This window comes from Pungitius pungitius, chromosome 8, assembly GCF_949316345.1.
Source record: "Pungitius pungitius chromosome 8, fPunPun2.1, whole genome shotgun sequence".
Classification (NCBI taxonomy): Eukaryota; Metazoa; Chordata; class Actinopteri; order Perciformes; family Gasterosteidae; genus Pungitius; species Pungitius pungitius.
In genome coordinates, this window is record NC_084907.1 from 10,081,639 (window position 1) to 10,101,420 (window position 19,782).

Below are 19,782 nucleotides of genomic sequence, written 5' to 3' on the forward strand. Positions count from 1 at the left end.
GAAAAGTATATGTGTGTGTGTGTGTGTGTGTCCTCCCCCTCCCCAAGCGCACGCTACCCATTCTTTGCAAAAATCACTTCTGTGGGCCGTCTACAAAAACACTGCCTTTATAATATCATCCTCAGGTTGCCACAGAAAAGCCCTGTGTTGTACCGGAAAGAGGATTATGGGGGCGGCGCTGTGTCGGTGCCATGTTTCAGAGGGCCGTTGGAGGCTAATGCTTCAGTCGTTGACCCGCCAGCGCCTCGTTGTGTTTGACGTCTTACTAGCAGGCCTTAGCTTCGGGTTCCAGGCTTGTTTACCTGGGGACACAGTATCTCAGGAACGTGTCCAACTCGATCTAGGCTGACCTGATTAAACTTCATAGTTCCAGGTCACTTGGAACTCAGAATTCAGAGTCTTGTGAGGACCGTTTGCCACAAATGTCTAAAAGTGATGACATTTTGCACAGACATGGACGCAAACTGCAACACAACTGATAAGGTGATTCTGGCAGTAATCATCTGTTAAATATTCAACATTTCACAACAGGATCCAGTTTTTTAGTGTGGAGAGGGGAAGCCTGCAGGGAAGCAGTATGCCCTCTCATGTCTTGCATCTTAAATCTGAATACCTCAGTGACACACTGCATATTGAATGATATTAAGAGGTGATCTGGTTCAGGGTATTTCTTCCCGACAGGTATTCCAAAATATCATTCTGCCTTGGTTGTTTATTCATAGTAGGTATTGTTTGGCAATACCAATGAATACGCAGCTTTCTATCTACAGACGGTGGATAATTTGGATAATTGTCAAGCTGGAAGCTCTTTAGTGCAGAGCAACAGTAAAAAATGAGAACGATAATTAAGAATAAATTGTCATCATTTAAATAGACTCGGTAATGCTGCCTGGGAAGCTAGCTGACACACAGCCTTTCACCTCATTCTCTTCACCCCATATTGTGCTAGTTTTGGAGTATTTTTGTGGTTTTTAATTTTGTTGGAGAACCACATTTGGTAAGAGGACCAGACGTTTTAAGCATTTGTAATTATTCATTTCAAAGTAATTCAACAAATCAACTGCATCAAAGCTCTGGTAGTCAGGAATGTTATCTTCAATATTTAATTGCAATCAATCCAGAGTTGCGGTCTGCAGAAACACTCAAAAATCTGAATTCCCGCCCCCTTTGTTGCTGTTGCTGGATTAGATGAGCTTAAGAAAAGGTTAGAAAAGGTGTGTGTGCTATAGTGGCTGATAGCAAGGACTGCAGTTTGCAATAAAAGTATAGACATCGTAAGCCAGGCAACGTTTCTAAATAAATGTGCTGCAGCCTTACAGAAGGACAATTAACAAAAGAAACGCCTTCAGCTCCAGCAGAGACCGGTCCACCGAGGACAGACTGTTGGACTGTGCTGCATTAAAATCACATGTTTTCTAAATGGAGACCGGTGATTTGGTGCACACAGACCGCCAAAAGAAACACAGGTGGTTGCTGTGACAACGTCCAACGTCATGTGTCCGTGAAGATATTGACTCCACGTATCAATGTTTGCTTATTAGTAGAACGGGAAAAGCGGCAGTTGAACATGGTTCCAAACAGGTCTGTCATATAACACGGTCTGCAGCATTGTGTCACATAAAGGCCGATCTTTGGTACCTTGTAGTTTCATGTGTGTGGACTGTGGGCCTGGTGCTATTAGACACGTTTTGTGTTGGAGTCTGAAACAGACCACAGCTCAGTTTAATAGTGTGACCAGTGTGTCCAGGTCGGGCTTTGAAGTGTGTGCTGGTTGGCCCTTGAGCGCCACACACACACAGGAAGAGATGGGAAAGTTTAGTTTTTGATATGGATGTTACTGGGCACGTCGTCCTCAGCTCTGTTGCTAGGAAACCTGCACAAATTGGTCTTCATTTTCCAGCTCCACTGTTGGTTTTGATTTTCAGAGTCTGCATTGTGCTGACAGCAAAAAATCCTGTACAGTAAGGCCAAGCAGCAATAACATGCTGTCTAGGCCTGAGGGTGTGTGTGAGAGAATGTGTCTGGTACCCTCTGCTGTGAGGAGTCATGAATATGGAGCAGCTTCTGGCTTTATTCCTTCACTCACACACCACATCAGACCAAAGATAAGACTGCCAGGGTGAGGTCAGATCAGCTGGACCAAGCTGCGGTTCTGCTGATGTGTAGACAACCACAGGTGGAGGTGAACCAGGGCTGGGCTTTACGATCATTTAACAAAAGATGAGCAATAGGAAATGCTTCTTCCTATTGAAATATTTGTACCTCCTACACATTGGTGTGCATCCACAGAACAAAATGTCATGTGGGACATAAAAAAGGTCTTAGCGGGCTTCAGAACAACAGTTTCCAAATCGCCATCATTCTTCACATTCTTCTCCTCTCTGGTGCGCGGCGAAGGGGGCCTTTGAGGAGAGACTGTCTGAAAGTGGCTGCTTCTTTTCTTCCATTTCATCAATGTGAAGCGGAGGAGACTAGGACAGCACGTCCTTCTGCTACATTTCACACATGTTCAGGCCTCCATGGACGTGGAATTAGCTCTAAACCTTTCCTTGAAATTGGCTGAAATTGAAATTGGATTTGCTCGAAATTGTTCCTGACTCGATGTCTGTCATATTGTAAAATAAAAGAAATCCTCAATTTGAATGATGTGATGGAGGAAATATGCTGGTAAGTGGTATCTGACTATTCAGAGATACAGTGGTGGTGCATATGAATCTTTTTATAAGCTGTTGAAACCATGCTTTCCACCCATTTAAAAGTCCCAACTGAGCATGGTGTGTGTCAGTCCTGCTCAACATGCCATGTGTCCTGGTACTGCTGCTGTGTGCCCAACTCGGTGATATAAAAAAAGCCCAAAATACTTCCCCTCCCTGTCAGATGAATTCTTTCTTGGTATGTGTGCATAGTTCTCCTCGCCAAAATCAGCAGAAAAACACAAGCTGTAATTTGCCTGTGGAAGCAGGGCCTCATGGAAACAGAGGTTGCACAGTGATGTCCCCGGTTTTCTGTCTAGTAACACCTGGACGGCCTCTGAACCAGAAGCAGTTTGCTAAGGTTTTTTAACACTGTAAGTTCTGCTCCTATATGGAAACAACACAATCATGGCTAGAAGTAGAGGGAAGGCAAATGTCTGTCTGGTGTAGTACGACCACTGAAAGGCCATACATCATAAAGAATCCTGCATGCAGTCCACCAGCTCGTCCTCTGAGGCCTCTAAACAGCAGTGTGGAGTTTTACAGCTTCTGGCTGCGATTAACTGCGTGGTTTTGACAATCGTTTAAGGAAGCATGCTTTTTGATCCCCTGCTGCTTTTGGGATTCAGAGGGTTATTAAAACCTCCCCCAGATGTTGCGTTGTTGTATCCAGTGGACAGTGATGAGACTCTACTGGCGTTCCATCCACAGAAGGTGAAAAGAAGAAGCAAAGAAACACCAATGAGCCGTAGTCTGTAGCTGATCCACACTAGCTGGTCCTCCGTGTCCCCCTGTGCAGGAACAGGATGGACGACAGTGTGGAAGTCCACTTGGCCCAAGCTCAAGGAAGGCTGTAGCCGCACGCTTGTGTCCATAAGTGGCCCAGGTTCTGCTGTGGGCGGGGACTCAGCAGCCCGGTGTCAAAGGTGGTGTTTTCTGTGTGCTGCTGGTGGAGGGGCCTTGTTAATCTCCAGCTGAAAACCTCCTCGTCCAACGGTGGTCGCTTCTTAGACCTCTAAAAGAACAAGATGGCAACGGTAGTCGACAAAGTGGTGCCCTTTGTAAATACTGAGTGTTCATTACAGCTCACTCTGACTTCATGACATCACATCATGGACTCCACCTCTGGCCAAACCCCATCACTGTTAAAGAGTCCCTTACTGCCGTGTGTGGGAGGGATGGTTCTCTTTAAACCTTTCAGAACACTGTTTGTGTGTTTGTTAAGTTGGTAATGATAACGTGTGTGTGTGTCCACCCACCCATCCATTCTGTGTTTTAGTGGCGTCCCACCGGACAGGTGCCATCCACAGCGATTGCCCCAAACGTTGGAATTATGCCCCACTGTTCCCCACACAGATGCATCTCTATATTTACCGGCTTTATACGTGTGCTTGTGATCACTACACATCTGCAACAGCAGCAGGCAGCCTCCCCCACACATAAACAATACTTTCCACCTTCACCTTCACCAACAATCGAGGAATTGTTTTAAGCACAGTAACAGAATATTGGTTCTTATTAGAAAAACATGCTTGATTGGGTGAAACTTCCTACTACCAGGACCACTACGAAGAGGCAGAGGAACCAGATGTTTTCACATCTGTCTCGTCAGGCTGTGAGGACAGCTTGAGAAAATATCACCACTAGCACCTGCAGCTTTCACATTTGATCTGCATTTTGCTTGTATGAATATAACTAATGTCCGTTGCGTGGTGTTGTAGGTGTGATGTGTGGATGAGTTACAGCGCACCGTTCAGGTAGTTATTGCTCCGGCCACAGCACCAGACAAGGTCTGCTTGTGAGATACCACCTGGTGAACAACGGCCACTTTAACGGCTTCCTGCCGATGAGTCGCTACTCGCTCTCACAGTAGGAATATCAGGTATAAATATGATAAACTCTGGGACCCGGGCACCCGTCTGTCATGTGGCGACAAAAACACAGGAACATCGGAGCTTCCTTTAACCCCCCCCCTGCAAGGACCACTGAGTCGTGTCCAGAGAAGCCGCCTTAAAAGGACCTGATGGGGGTGATGGAAGGACTTTTTATGTCTTCATCTCTTGAAGGATGTTTTTTTTTTTTTTGCAAAAGAGAGCGCACCGTGTCTACCCTCCCCGCCCCCCCTCGTCCCGTCCTCACTTCTCTTGCTCCGTCTGAAGTTCATCAGCCGAAGAGGGATGTGTTCTTTTAGATGGGGGGGTTCTATTAATAACTTCTCGTGGGCCAGCAGGCCGGCGAGTGAAGGGACCAGGAATCACTGAAGCTCAGCGTAGTCATAAGTTCTGTGGTACTTGCTCGTTACACCTGCAGCCCGTCTCTGTCACGCGGGTGGTCTTCTCGGGGCTTCAAGGGACCTCATCTGTCCTCAGGCCTCCGTTCTCTCTGAGAACCCAGGAGGAGGCCCGGTGTCCCCGTGTGTCCCTGATGGTTTACACAGCTCCTGTATCGCAGCAGTACCTGTTTGTTGATGGAAGGGCGGCTTACGGCAGACTGCTGCGTCAACTCAGGGCCTCCATGAGTCCTTCTATTCCTGTCTGTGTGTGTGTGCGCGTGTGTGTGTCTGCGTGCATGTGTGTGTCTGCGTGCGTGTGTGTGTGTGTGTGTGTGTGTGCGTGCGCAGGCAGTCTGGGGTGTGTTTATTTGTGTAAAGAGTGCAGAGGAGGGACTTGTGTGTGCTCGTACCCGTTTGTGTGTTTATGTTCCCAATCGTGTCACTAATTAGAAACGTGTTTTTTTTACCCCCCCCCCGTACTGAGAATGAGGCTGTTGAATGGGGCTTTTTGATTAGACGCTGGAATTAGTGCTCCCTCCCTCCTCCCCACCCCGTCTCTTCCACTCCCTCCTTCTCTCTCTTATCATTAGTCACATTCCATCAGTACCCAGTGAGCACTGAGGCTTGTGAGCACTTGTTTTGTGGTGATTCTGTTCCTCCCCCCCCCCCCCCCCCCCCCTTCTCTCTGGCCCCTTCTTCCCCTTCCACAATTGTCTCCCTGTAACCCTGTTTCTGTCCACTAATGTCTCTCTGCCAGCTCTTTCACTTCAGCCCCCCCCCCCCTCCCTCCCATCTGTTGCCCCTCTCTGTCACCTCTGGTATATAGAGAGGCTGGATTGAAACTGGATGAATGGCTGGACGCAGTGAAGCGGGCGATGACTCAATTGAATGTGGCTCTGAGAAATGCCCGGTGGAGTCTTTGCTTGGAGCTGCGGCTCCGGTCCACTTGTGTTGTGTTGGGTCGACTCACTTGGGTTTGCTGTGTCCTGTCTGTCTCCTGTCTGTCTCCCACAGGTCCACGACTGTGTGTCCTCACCACAACACATAGTACTAGTTAGGAGGTCAAAGCACCCTCTGCAGCCGTGTGTGTGTGTGTGTGTGTGTGTGTGTGTGTGTGTGTGTGTGTGTGTGTGTGTGTGTGTGTGTGTGTGTGTGTGTGTGTGTGTGTGTGTGTGTGTGTGTGTGTGTGTGTGTGTGTGTGTGTGTGTGTGTCACATCATATGTTTGTGTCCGAGTCTGCTGCTTTTTCCTCTCAAGCTAATTGTATTAATTCATGTCGTATATCATTTAATTCTCAAAAACCGATCCAGTTTTAAGGTTGACACAATCATGAATATGTTACTTTTATTTTGAAGTGCCGAGTAGTTAAGGAGGGTATTTTATCAAGAGAAACCCAACTGACCTTTGAGTGAAATGTGTTCAGATTTTGATCACATAGCTACTTTCAACTTATTGATGGTTCACGCAATATAAAACTATAAAAAGGTTACTTTTAATAAACTGTTTATTATATTGAAACATTATATAAATGATCTAAAGCTATTGTTAATGTCCTAGTAGATGACTGTTTTATCTGAAATGAGTTGCAAATATCAGGTGACGCAACTGTCATTTCATAATATGGTTATTTGAAGCTGTTTTCTTTAGATTATTTACAACATTTTTCAAATGTGTGTAATCTTATAAACTTTTAAGCCATGCTCTTAATTGAATACTAATTGAATTTATCTAACTATTTAAGATGTAACTTGAAATTAACTCGGTCAATTTATTGAATCCTTTGCAAGTTATGTGCTCATCAAGAGTACTGTGAATTTACTACTAAATTCACTATTTACTACTGCAACTTAAAAAGGTGTGTTGAAGAAAAAATGCAATTCTTTATTTGAATAAAGAATCTAAATTAAGTCAAATAGTAATTGATTGCTAATAAATGATTTAATATGCTGTAAAGAACTATTCTAATTTATGTATTTTCCACTTTTGTGTTTTATTTCTTGGTTTAAATATAACCTTGTTAATATACTGAAATTTAAAATAATTATATATAATAATTCGGTGTGTGTGTGTGTGTATAATATATATATATATATTATTTTATATATATAATATATATAGAAACAACAGCCACAAAAGCGCAACGTGTTAGAGGATATATAGATATATAACCGTGTTTCTGTGTGTGTGGCATAATTATCTATAAAATGAACTTGAGTTAAGCACTGGAATGTAGAGTCCAATACCAACAGAGGGGGAACAAATGGATAAAGCAATTACATGCAGGCATACATTTCCTCCTCTCATCAAACGGATACCTTTTGGCTTACTGAAGTCACAACCCACTCTTGGGTGAAATATGATTTTTTTAACGTTAGAGAATCAAATCACGGGTCCATTCTCTCGCTCTCATGTGTCGGATACAGCGGATGGTTGATCCTGATTGGATTATACACCGCAGGAAAGGGAAGCCTCTTCCAAATGAGAGCTCTGAGCGACGGTGGTCCTGTTCACTGTACTTTTTGCTTTCACAGCTATTGAGGAAAACAACCCTGAGCGGAGGCAACAGGAGAAGCTGTGTGCGTTTTGAACTGGTGCCTCTGAAGGGTTAACATGCTTCTCATTCCTGTCTCTGTGCTTTCTCAGGATTATCCGCACATGGCCACAAAGCGCCTTCCCACCGTGAATTACTGACTACAGAGTTCAGGCCACAGAGAAGCAGCTCTGTGAAAACTTTGCCCCCCCCCCCCCCCCCCGGGTGGGTCGAAGGAGTGAGTCGAAGGAGTGAGTCTGTCTTTTGGTTGCGACCGGGTGATCTGGGCCTCCGTCACACCGGTCTGCTCAACCTCTGTGCTCCGCTAGTTGTGGCGCTGGAGGTATTTTTACATGAAGTATGTTAGTGTATCAGGAAGTTCCCACTGATGGGTTTTAGATTTCAATTACATTTTCCTTCAATTCTACAGAGAAAGCACAATAATGATTATTGTGCTTTAGTTGGTGGGTTTTTTCTGCCCTTGTTGGCACCTTGCCAGTTCTCTACCCTCGTTCCCACATGCAGGAGATGGCCACCAACAAAGCCTTCTCTCTAGTGCTCCTAGTGTGGCAGCAAAAGAGGTGTGTGTGTGTGTGTGTGTAAACTTGATGAGGACCGGCCTGTTCAGTGGGTTGAATAGTGTCTTTTTCAGCCCCCACCTCCCCCCTCCCAATACCCCCCGTTTGGATAAACCCACCGGAGTTCCAGATAATCCTGCATGTGTGCTAGCGATGGAGGAGGACAGGTGGATGAAAAGGAAGAGGGAGATAATAGTTGGCGAAGAGGAGTCTTTACTGTATATGGAGAAGAAAGGGAGATGCTGGACTGCTCAGTATTACAGAACACCACAGATCAAAGGGCTCAAGGGAACTCGACCCCTTCTCTGGCTTTTAATGCCAGCTTCTTTTACCTCATGTCAACTGTTTTTTCTGGCACGGACTCAGAGCAGATGGATTTGTAACTTGTATCCTAGCAATGAGGGTAGATTGTATACTTGTGTGTGGGGAGGGGGGCACTGAAAGGCCTCTTGGACCGACGCTACTTGACTTGGCCTCTGCTGTGGGCTTTTTACACACGCAAAAAAACGGATGTAGCCAATCAGACAAGGTCTGACAGAAGTTTCAATGGGTTGGCACTTCCCACGACTCTTGGTGGACTGCAGGGATGCCAACAAACACAAGGTGAACATCACAGTCTGTGTTAGTAGGCCGGGCACAACGTCCCTTAGGGTCAGGGCTGCAGTAAAGAGTATACAATGTAACAATGCATCAGGGTGTTTAACTAAACGTATGCTATCCAAGTAGCAGCTGTGTCCATCTAGATCAAGTCATTTCAGGTTCGGGCCAGACCATTAAAATCATAGGGAGGGGTGGCGCTGACAATCCGACCGGCAGAGGCGCGGACCATATGACGGTGGGGGATGAGGGGAGGGGGGGGGGGTAGGGTCACGCTTCTTGCTTCAAGTTGGTGGGTGTGATTTGGTATGAAAAAGAAAAAATCCCACATTAAACTGCCAACAGAAAGGACTTATCTTGAGTAACAGGGTCGATTTCAGTTGGCAGCCCCTCGACAGCATTTTTCCTGTGTGGCCCCCCCATCTCATGCTGGCCCCCTAAATTGGTCCTTAGTCATCACCACCTTGGGGACCCTTGGTACAGAGTATGCTGATGCATATTCTCCCTCCTTTGTGTTGCAGGTCACCTCCAGAAGGATGTGCTCTAAACCTGAGCAGCTGGGAGGTCGCGAGGTGACATGCCCTTTGTAAAACACCACTGGAAACAAATGGTGAGGAGTCAATGGTCCACATGTCTCACTGAGTTTTGCTCAAGGGGGCTTTACACTTGTGGCCGGGTTCATTTGGTCCGGAGCAAAGGGTAACAAAGGAAACCTTTTGAGTTCTGGTCAAGTTCCTGTTCACACTGATGATTGATGGTGCAAAAATGGTCGTCACAGTAATTGTAGTCTATCCGACTTCCTCTGAAGATACTTTCAAGTGATTTTTTAAATTTAGCACAGGGCCCCACTCCGTGCATAACCGCAAGTATGCCGACTGATGTCGTTGATGCTGCCAGGTGCACAGTGCAGTGCGCTCCCTCTCAGCAGTCCCCCTCCTGCAATTTATGCAATACTGTAGGTCATGATTGGTTGGATTCCACTGGTAGCCTACCATGTCTCTCTGAGTTCAAGACTTTATTGAAAATACATCCACTGTTTTGCAGCAAACTGACTGAGCTTCAGTGTAGTCGGGGCTGTAGGCTATGCTTTATGCACAGATGGATTCCACCAGAAAACAGAGGAGAAGGTCACAGACCATCTTCATGTCAGCTATTTGCATGATCCCTGTTTTTTTTTTTCGGAGACAAAGACGAGCATTTGTCTGTTGTCAGTGAGATGGCAACAGCCTTCCACCATGCGACATACATTTCACTTTGTCATCATTCAGTTGGCTAAGGCATTTCCACATCTCATTTTCCTATCTCTAGCTAGGGTAAAAATGTTTCAACCAATGGAAGTTGTTGACACAATGGCCTCAGAGGGAAGAGACCTGACACTAGTATTAGCTAGCAGAATTGCTCAAAATTGCACAAAATTGCTCAAAATTTCTCAAAAATGATGTTCGAAACCAGTGCATGAAGCTATTTTAGCCCATCTAGTCTGTTTTACCAACAGTATCCTGCTCTTATAGGCCTTACACTGATTAATCCCTCTGCTTATCGCCATGACTTGGTCAATTTGAAAAGTAGCTTGCGAGCCGAAAAAGTGTGGGCACCCCTGATGTAGAGGGCCCTTCCACAGAAAATGTACACATGGTCACAGACTGTTTTAGTATCATTTACAACTGTGTGAATGTTAGACCTCAGCCTATCGGCAACTGGAACTAAAAGCCTAATGATGTGGGTTTCTACGGCATAATGTGTGACGACTTCTAACAACTCGTCCCGTCTTCTGTCCATCAGCTCTGCTGCCATGCCTCCGGGGATGGCGCGTTGTCTCTCAGGGTTGGCGGTACGGACGCTGCTGTCGCTCCTTCTGCTGGCCTTTGGCTGGCCCCTCATGTCACTGCGTAGTGGGGTTGCCCAAGGATCCGACTCTGCCCTCTCCAGCCTTTACCCCACCTTCATCCGGAACGACACTCTGTTTGAGCACTTGGCCCTGCACCCCGACCCCAGTGTGAGTCGAATCTACGTGGGGGCCCGTGATCACCTGTTCCAGTTGGACCGGTTCCTCAAGCCTGAGCTCCAGGCTGACACCGGACCGGTCACAGACAGCCGGGAGTGTTTGCCCCCCGTAACCGAGAGCAACTGCCCTCAGGCCAGGCTCACCAGCAACCACAACAAGCTGCTGCTGGTCGACCCTTATTCCATGGAGCTCATCACCTGCGGGAGTGTCAACCAGGGAATCTGCCAGAAACGCAACCTGAATTCTGTGGACGAGGTCCGTTTCTCTACAGAGCGGCCTGTGGATACTCAATACGTAGCAGCTAACGACCCCAACGTTAGCACCGTGGGACTCGTGGTCCGCTCTCATCCTGACAGGCAGCCGGTACTGTTTGTGGGCCGGGGTTACACCAGCAGCCACCCACCTATTTCCACACGAAACCTTGCACAGGCCCCCATCTTTTCTTATGAGGAGACCGCCAAGTTGGCCGTGGCTGGCCGTCTCTCGGAATACGACCATCATTTTGTGGCATCATTTGTCCACCGTCAGCATGTGTACTTCCTCTTCTACCGGCGGGACCTAAAGTCACAGTCTCGGGAGTACCGCACGTACGTGTCTCGCGTTTGCTTGGACGACCAGGCATATTACTCCTATGTGGAAGTGCCCTTGACATGTCATTCCAGTACAGGGAAAATATACAACCTCTTACAGGCCGCCCAGCTTGGCCTCACCGAGGACAGCGAGGCGACTCAAGGCTCCGAGGTTCTTCTCGCCGTCTTCTCCACCCGTTCGGCTTCATCCACTCTGCCCAGTGAGGACTCTGGCCTCTGTATGTTCAACCTCAAAGACGTGGACCGCAGGATCAACTCCACCAGAGACCTGTGCTACACACAGATGGGCAGAGAAGCCGGACTAGAAGCGGCCTACATCGAGTATGAGGTCAAATCCAACTGTGCCAACCTGCCAGAGGTGAGTTCAACAATGTGCTTCTTTCTATTGTTACTTATTAACTACTTCACTGAGAGTGTAAACAAATGAGCACCAATCCATAAGTGATTTGAATAGAGCAGGTGTGCGGTTCAGACCCATGACCTCTGACATGGAGCTGAGGAAGCAGTCAACCCTCACTGTCTCCAGTGTAAGCACACAGCGGTGAACGCACCGAACCAGGTAGCCGTTCCCCTGCTCCCCTCCCATGTGTCAGTGTGTGTAATTGTATTGTTTGTGTGACAGGCTGCCACTGAAAAAAAAGTATGCATGCTAATAATGACACACACACTTTTAATGGTTTCATACCGGAAATAGATTGACTGCTCAAACCTCCAACAGCCCTTTTTTCTATGGGGATTTATATGAAGTAAAAGCTCCACCTGTATCTCAGGGCGTCCTGGGCTGTCCTATGCCAGCAACGTTTTTTGTGTCACTGTTTTAACAGACACATGTGATGGATATATGAGGTTTAGCCATAGCATATGCAGTGAGGTGTTTACTGCATGGGAACATTGCTTTTGGATGGACATTGCGACGCCCTCCTCTAATATAACAGCTCTGACCCCTCAATCTCTGCAGCCCCGTACAGCAGCTCGGCTCTGGGGAGAAGGTAGTGCATGCAGCCTAATGTAATAATACTGCTGGTCTAGGAGCGATCAATAGGTGGCCTGAGGCATACTTAGTGGGTATGGGGTTGAGGGTAATGTTTAACAAGCCCTGACAAGGACGGAGAAAGACACTCCAGGCGGGGTCAAGACTGATGGAGGACAAGACATTAAGAGATCCAGATTACAGTGGAGCAAAAAATGAAAGAAAAGCAAGACATGAGGAAGGGTCGGCTATATAATACGTTTGTGAATGTAATTGTAAAAAGAAGCGGGAACAAATCCAATCATATGGCTGGAAGGGAACAGGAGGGAGAGATTTGGAGCTGTAAAGATTTACATTGTCATCAAGATGTCAAATCTCCGTTGGATCCCTGTAGGCAAACAAAACCCAAGCAGATTCACCCGTGTCCATCTGCACCAGACCAAGAGGTCTTAGCTGTGGGGAACATGCTCTGTGATTTGGACCCAAATGCACCTTCAGCCACCTGCAGCATCATCTCACTCGTGGTTGTTACGTCAGTGTTTGTGGTGTACGTCACATACGGGAGGATGTACAGGGAGACGGTCTTAATGTCTTAATGACCTGCTCGGCGTACCATCTATTACAAGGCTACTCACCAAAGAAATCAATCATTTAAAATTCGTATTAATACTGTGCCGTGATAGTGTATTAATACACTGTACAGTGTAGTGATACAGTGCAGTGATACAGTGTATTAATACAGTGTGCAGTGATACGGTGTATTAATACAGTGTGCAGTGATACAGTGTGCAGTTATACGGTGTATTAATACAGTGTGCAGTGATACAGTGCAGTGATACAGGCTCTCATCAGCAGGAGCAGTCTTGCAGGGCTCCAGGCCACGCTCCTTTAACAGACGTCATAAATTCAATACTATTTCAGTCGTCATCCTGCAGTTTGAGGATATTCTTAGCTTTCAGTCACCTCTGCTTGTTTTCCCTCTAATGGTGGGGTGCTCATGATGTGGTCTTCACTGGCTGAATAAACAGTGCTTCCCTCCCCAGGGAAAGCGTGATCATTATATAGATGTTATTACAACCCAGCTTCGTGTTGGTTGGTTTTGTGCTGCATATCGCAGTCTCTGTTCCTCAGGAGCCACCCATATAAGGAGTCCATTCATAACAACCCACCAAGCAGCTGACCACATGCAATCCATCAAAACAGGGAGCCTTCAGCGCCCAGAGCTCCAGCGTTCATTGCCTTTACTTCCTATTGCTGAGACGCTTCGGCTTTCAAACCATGTTGTTTTAAAAATGCTTTGCAGACAAACACCAACAGCCCCTCCATCAAAGCACAGACTCCCCACTGCCAGACTGTGAGAGCTCAAACACCTTGTAGGCTTCTTCAGCAGCGAGTGTTGGGTCCAGTGAGTTTGCTCCCAAACCGCAACCACTTCACAATAAACTCTGCTGGGATTTTACTGACCACAATAGGAACGCAGCTGCTTTATTTCTGGTGACGAGCTTCCAAGCTGACCGACTGGATGACATATGCCTGCACAAAACAAGCAGCGGTAGTTTACATTTGACATGTTGTCTAATCTCCACCTTGCTTGTTTTCCCTCCGCCGCGTCCCGCCATTAGAACACTCTGAACGCATACCCCTGCGGCTCCGACCACACCCCCAGCCCCATGGCCAGCAGGATGGCCTTGGAGGCGAAGACCATCCTGGACAGCCCGTCCGCCCGTCTCACCGCCGTGGCCGTCAGCGTGAAGCCAGGACACACCATCGCCTTCCTGGGAGACTCCAAGGGGAACCTGCACAAGGTGAGGTCACAGATTGCTAAGTGTACCTTGAGCATGCGCTAACTGCGATGTTATGCAGAGATTCTACCATTATGTCTGGAAATATAATGGTGCAGCATACTGTGGCATTGCGTTAAGTTCAGACCCTATTTAGGTAGAATGTGTCTCACTGTGATAGCTGTCCCAGCATAGACCTGGTGGTCACCTCAGCAAACTGTGTTTACCTCCAGAGGCCGGCTGCTCTCTGTTCCCCTGCCAACCAGTGGAGTCTAAAATAGAGGCAGGCAGCTGATGTCCGCTCTCTAGAAATAATCTCAGGAGTGCTGGTGCATCCTCACTTGTTAAAACAATGCACTAATATTTTAGGTTTTCCCAGTATACTAACTCATTATTATTATTAGCTAAGAAAATACTGTACTGTATGTCCAAAAACCATCCTTGCGTGCCTGATAGATCAGTTCCTCTGTTGACACGTAGCTATTAAAAAAGTAAAATGTATGGCTCATAGATTAGGTCATACGGTCTTTATAGTTAATGTAGCATGGTTGTTCTTTTAGAACAATTATACGCAAAAATGTACAAAGAAATAGGAAATTTGTTTTGAACACTGTTCTTTAGTGTTCAGTCATCATTTTTTGTCTTGAATGGTTCCAAACAATCATCATTTCTACTACCATTGACTGATAAACCGAAGAGAAGCCCCTTTCTTCCCCTCAGTGGTCAGTTGCTCACTTTATTAATGTTGTCCAATAGAAACTTGACTTACCTGTGAAGAGTTATTGATTTAGCTTTAATAATAATAATTTAATACTGTGGACAAGTCCATGTCTCTTTTTGATCATAAGGCGACTCATCGGTAGAAGTGAACTCAGGGAATTGGTATTAAATGTAGTGACGCTGTGCAGTACAGACTGATGATCAGAAAAGCTTTAAGAGACAGAGAGTACAGGTCTTTTCAATCTGACAATGAGTTCAAATGAATACAAATAAGACATTTTAACATTTAAGCACAAACATGCTCTATTAGAAACCAAAAATATGATCCTGATAAGAAAACAAGATAATACTAGACTATTGTACATTTCATGTCATTTTTTGGTACATCTTGTTCCTGCAAATAAGCTCAATAGATTCAGGTTCTGTTGACACCAACTCAAATGATGCCAAGAGTGAACAGTATTTACATTTAGTAGCTTAGTCCCAGTATGGAGGACAGGAAGTAGTAAATTCTAACTTTGCCTTGGATAACAGAAGCTCATTCTGCTTTTGAGGGGACGCCCCTGCTGACCCCGGGGGGCCACTCTCTAGATATGTGTGAACCTTTGAGTCCCAGTCAGCGCTCAGCTCCATGCCAGCACTGCGTGAAGCTCCTCTGAAGAGACGTTGTCCTCTGCCAGGCCCTCAGTCTGATTTTGAAGGTGTCTCCGTTGAATGCAGGGGTGTCCCAGGTCGAGTCCCGATGGGGAGATGCGGGGAATGTCCCACGAGTCACGGGGGAGAACAAGAATATGTTTACTGAATAAAGGACGTGTACACAGCACACCAGCGTTGGGCTTGTTGAATACAGGCAATTATTTCGATATTGATCAGTAATATTTTGACTTAGCTAGAAGGCCATTGGAGGTTTTGGGAGGCCCCTTGACTTCAGGAGTCTACAGGCCAAGAACTCTCCTCCATACAGTTGTCCCTTTGTGTGGCTTGTGGTTAAGCCCCCCCTCACCCCGTGCACATGCAGAAATAGCACAACGATGGGCATTAACGTATTGGCGCACAGTTAAGTCTCTCAGAGCTCGGCAGGCGCACGGCGCTGTGAGCAGATAACGGCGCTGCGTACACGAGTTGTGCCCCGTCACCGCTGACCGGCAGACACGTCCACTTCCCAACAGAGAGACTCATTCAGAGGGTTACCGGTCAGTGGCGCTGACATTAATGGATGTATTGTGAGTCCGTGTCCTCTACAGCCTCCCACAGGGCACATCTCAGTTGGACTGTTGACCCTATGAGGACGACACGATGTGGGCGCACGTTTTCAAGGAAGCCGTCCTTCTGTGGAAGTCTAAACAAAGTTGTTATTCCGCTGTTGTCCCTCATTCATTCATTTTTTATTCACATAGTCAGCATGTGCCCTCTGGTGGCTGTCAGAGGTCGGAGGGGAAATAAAGGATTAAAGTATTTAACTACTTTGACATCCTGTATAAAGGTTTGTTCAAAGCGTGTCATTTGTTTGGAAATGGCGGTGGATCACCGTTGAACCGTGTTGATTCATTGGGAATAATTTAGTTTCCTGTAAGGTAGCCATATTCACACCTCTGCCACTCCATCTGTCTCCTGCACACCAATTGTGGGAATAGGAGTGCACCAGTGCCACTGGTTGACAGCTCAAAAACTCCAGAATCGTATTTAGGTCATTCCCCTCCTGTCGCTCCCTTTTACCCAACAACAACTGTGCTGCAAGCCTACTCTTCATGCCTCGTCGGCCCGTTCTCACAAACGTGACATCTCAGGAACACATGAAGGAAATGTCAGCTAATTTGGGTCCAAAAAATCCACCTGGAGACTCAAGGATGAACTGATCCTATTCTGTTGATCACAGGTGAGGTCACTTTGACCTCGTGCTGAGTGTGAGCACATCGTGAGGATGACGATGTCTGTTGATCTTTCCACCACTCTGCTCCTGACTAGAACATCCCACACAGCTGTTTGACACATTGCCATGAAATGTGGACATCAGAGGATAGGTTCCCATTATTGTGAATTGACCTCAATAATTCTCATTCTTACATGCTCACATAGCAGTATGTAGAATTAAATAGTTTTCCATGGCTGTTGCCTAATTGTTTGATGCAAACTTGTCGTGTTTTTCAATAGGTGGCGTTGTTTAGTGCCCCCCCCGCCCCCCCCGGATGTCCCCTTTTTCCAGACTCTTTTTGAGTTTGCAGGTACGGTCCAGACAGGCCCTGAAGGGATCCCTTTGCCAAAGAGATTTCGGTGGAAGTGACTAACTTAAACATGTTTTACCAGATTCAAACCTGTTCCGGATGCAATCGGCTAGTTGCACTTAGCGACTTGGAATAACTAGATGGTGAAATACAGTTAGGCTGGAGTTGAAGGCACAGGGGCCAGTTTGACATATGGGGGGAGTGTAATTCCTGAAACCTCGGCAGTCTAATGGTTGTTTAAAGACTCATTTCTGCCCAGTAAGTAATGTTTGTTTGCTCAGCTCAGTGCGTCATGGTGGATGAAAGAAGGTTTGTGCAGCTAGCATGCGATGGCTGTTCTAGAGCCTCTCCTCCCTTGACAATCCGTCTCTGTGTTTTACATCTATTTTACATATTTTGTGTTGACCCTGCTGTCAAAAGGATTCAACCCTTTTGAATTCTCTGTGGCTTCCCATCTTTTTTCACTTGTTTGAAGCGTGGAATACCATTGAGTCATCTGTTTCTGTATTGTGAATGGGAAGATATTAAAGCATGAACAGTCTAGTCTGTCTGTGAGGAGCTGAGGGGGTCACACAGTGTCAGACTTCATAGCTGGCCTCAAGTCCTCCACATACCTAGACGACTGGGATTAGCCTGCCAACATCCTGGCCAAATCCCCATGTCACATTTATCACAGCCTCCATTGTCTGCTCACACACACGCACACGCACTGGGACCGTTTTTTCCATCAGGGTTCCCCTCACAGAGGAGGATCTCACTGATGACATTAGATGGATTGAAGCTGGTATTCAGTCTCTGTAAAATACATCAAAAGGTGGATGTTGGACTGTTGGCCTGGCACTTGGATGGTAAATAAAAGTGGACGTCACCCATCGGTTTGTGGAACCTTGGCTGTCGACCTGTTAGTTTTGGAGTCAAAAGTGAACATATTTGGAGGAGAGGGCCAAGCTTTGGAAAAGTGAGGTGCCATACAAGCAATACAAATGCAAAGTCCAGGTAGCGCCACCTGTGCTATTGATTGGAAAATTATTTTGGTGAGCAAAAATGGGCTCGTTCATTCATACTGACTGAAAAAAAGCCTGAGAGTGAACTGCACGGCTAGCCACATGATTTGTATTATAGCTGCATGTGAAATTCTCTGAAAGCCACGCACACTAGCAACTAGCCCCAGCACCCACCTGTCACTAAAAACAGCCACAAGCTCAATTAAGCACAACTCTAAGCCTGATTGTAATTTAAAATGTGGGTCTGTTACATACAGATTCACTCACAATGGCTGCAGAGAGCCTTACTGCCTCTAGTTATATCCTGTGAACAAAGCTTCCTTTTTCAGGCCCAGAGGTTGCCAGGACAGGATATGGCTCTCCTACTGTCGAACCTTTGGCTCATCATCCTGTGCTGCAGACTACTCTGGATGAACTTCCTTCGTCAGTGTTAGTGCTGCAGTCAAAGGGGGATTCCACAACAACGTGGGATAACTGTAGCGCCGTTGACCTCTACTGTATAGGAGAAGGTTTAGTTTCTGCAGACAGCAGTTTGAAGTCTGATGAATGTTCCTCGGTGATGTCACTTGAGTCAGCGTTGACAATATATTTGAAAATTAAGCGTGGAGTACGAAAGAAGTGGCATCACTAGACGTCAGTGTCCAAGAGCTACGAGCATAAAACCACACAAATCACCAGTTCTATATGTGGAGTTCCTTTTGCGTCGCCCTTCCCTGTTCCCTCTTTAGATAAATGTCATGTTGAGAAAATTACATAATATAAATGTTCTCATTTGAAATGAGGGCACAAAAGAAGAATTGTGCGTTGCAGCTTAGTGGATGTTAAACCATTGAATACCGCCAAGACAATTTCCATGTATGTACAACATACTATGGCAATAAACGTTTCCTGATTCCTGAATAACCCCCACATTCGTGTTTCTCAGGTGTACCTGGGGCCCAAGGGAGAGGTGCAGGAGTACTCCGTCATGTCCATTCAGCAGAACACAGCCATTAGTTCGGACCTCATCCTGGACCAGAAAGAGGAACATGTCTTCATTATGACCCATAACATGGTATATGCACACAGATAATTTGCACTCCTGTCCTCATTTCATGCTTTCTTTTTTCTCCACGCATCCATTCCACTCATGTAGTTGCACAGAGAAATAATGAAATCACTGCTGTTTCTGCCCCAAATAGCAGCTTGTAGTTAGGATTATTCTAACGAGCAAATTTTCATTATCCATTGTTCCACTGGAAAAAAAAGTGGGCCACCTTTTCTTTTTTTAATCAGATTTCTAGAGGCTTAGTGAGCACGGTATTTGCATCGCTGACCATGATTGTGTTTTCCTGGTTGCAGCTGCAGAAGAGGCCCGTGGCTGAGTGCCAGCAGCACCCGGACTGCCACTCCTGCCTGCAGGCTCACGACCCGTACTGTGGCTGGTGTGTGCTGGAGGGAAGGTGAGATCCACCACCTGAAGTCAGGCAGGCTGAGCAACTGAATTCACTTACTTCCAACTTCCAGGAAGTATAGTAGTATACAGATGCCACTATTGCTACAACTATCAATTACAGATGGTGCTAATTGCTAAGACGTAGAACAAGAACGTTATGTCCCAGAGTGTAATGTGTAAAGTTTGCTAACACTAGCTAGCATTTGTCACAATTCTAGACCAGATGGAGCCATCGCTTGTAGCGGCCCTCCTATTGCTTATGATGTTGACTTTTTATTCATGTCATAGGAAGAATCCTATTCTTGACACTCAGACTTGTACCAAAGCTTGTTGACTGATTGTAAAATGTTAAATACATTAGAAATATTCATTTTTTATATTATGA

The 19,782-nt window shown here is 46.2% G+C and overlaps 1 protein-coding gene across 4 annotated transcripts in view; it reads left to right on the forward strand.

Moving 5' to 3' along the window:
• The window catches only part of plxnb1b (plexin b1b), a 66,557-nt gene that overhangs the window by 28,080 nt on the left and 18,695 nt on the right, over positions 1-19,782 (forward strand). For 2 of the 4 annotated variants that reach the window (XM_037489811.2, XM_037489810.2), the window contains 5 exons: positions 9,192-9,280; positions 10,453-11,623; positions 13,858-14,040; positions 18,888-19,016; positions 19,304-19,404. In XM_037489811.2, coding sequence (XP_037345708.2) covers positions 10,463-11,623; positions 13,858-14,040; positions 18,888-19,016; positions 19,304-19,404 — 1,574 coding nt within the window. In that variant the 5' untranslated portion in view covers positions 9,192-9,280; positions 10,453-10,462. The remainder of the gene's footprint in view (positions 1-9,191; positions 9,281-10,452; positions 11,624-13,857; positions 14,041-18,887; positions 19,017-19,303; positions 19,405-19,782) is intronic. The other 2 variants (XM_037489812.2, XM_037489813.2) reach the window with 1 other exon arrangement.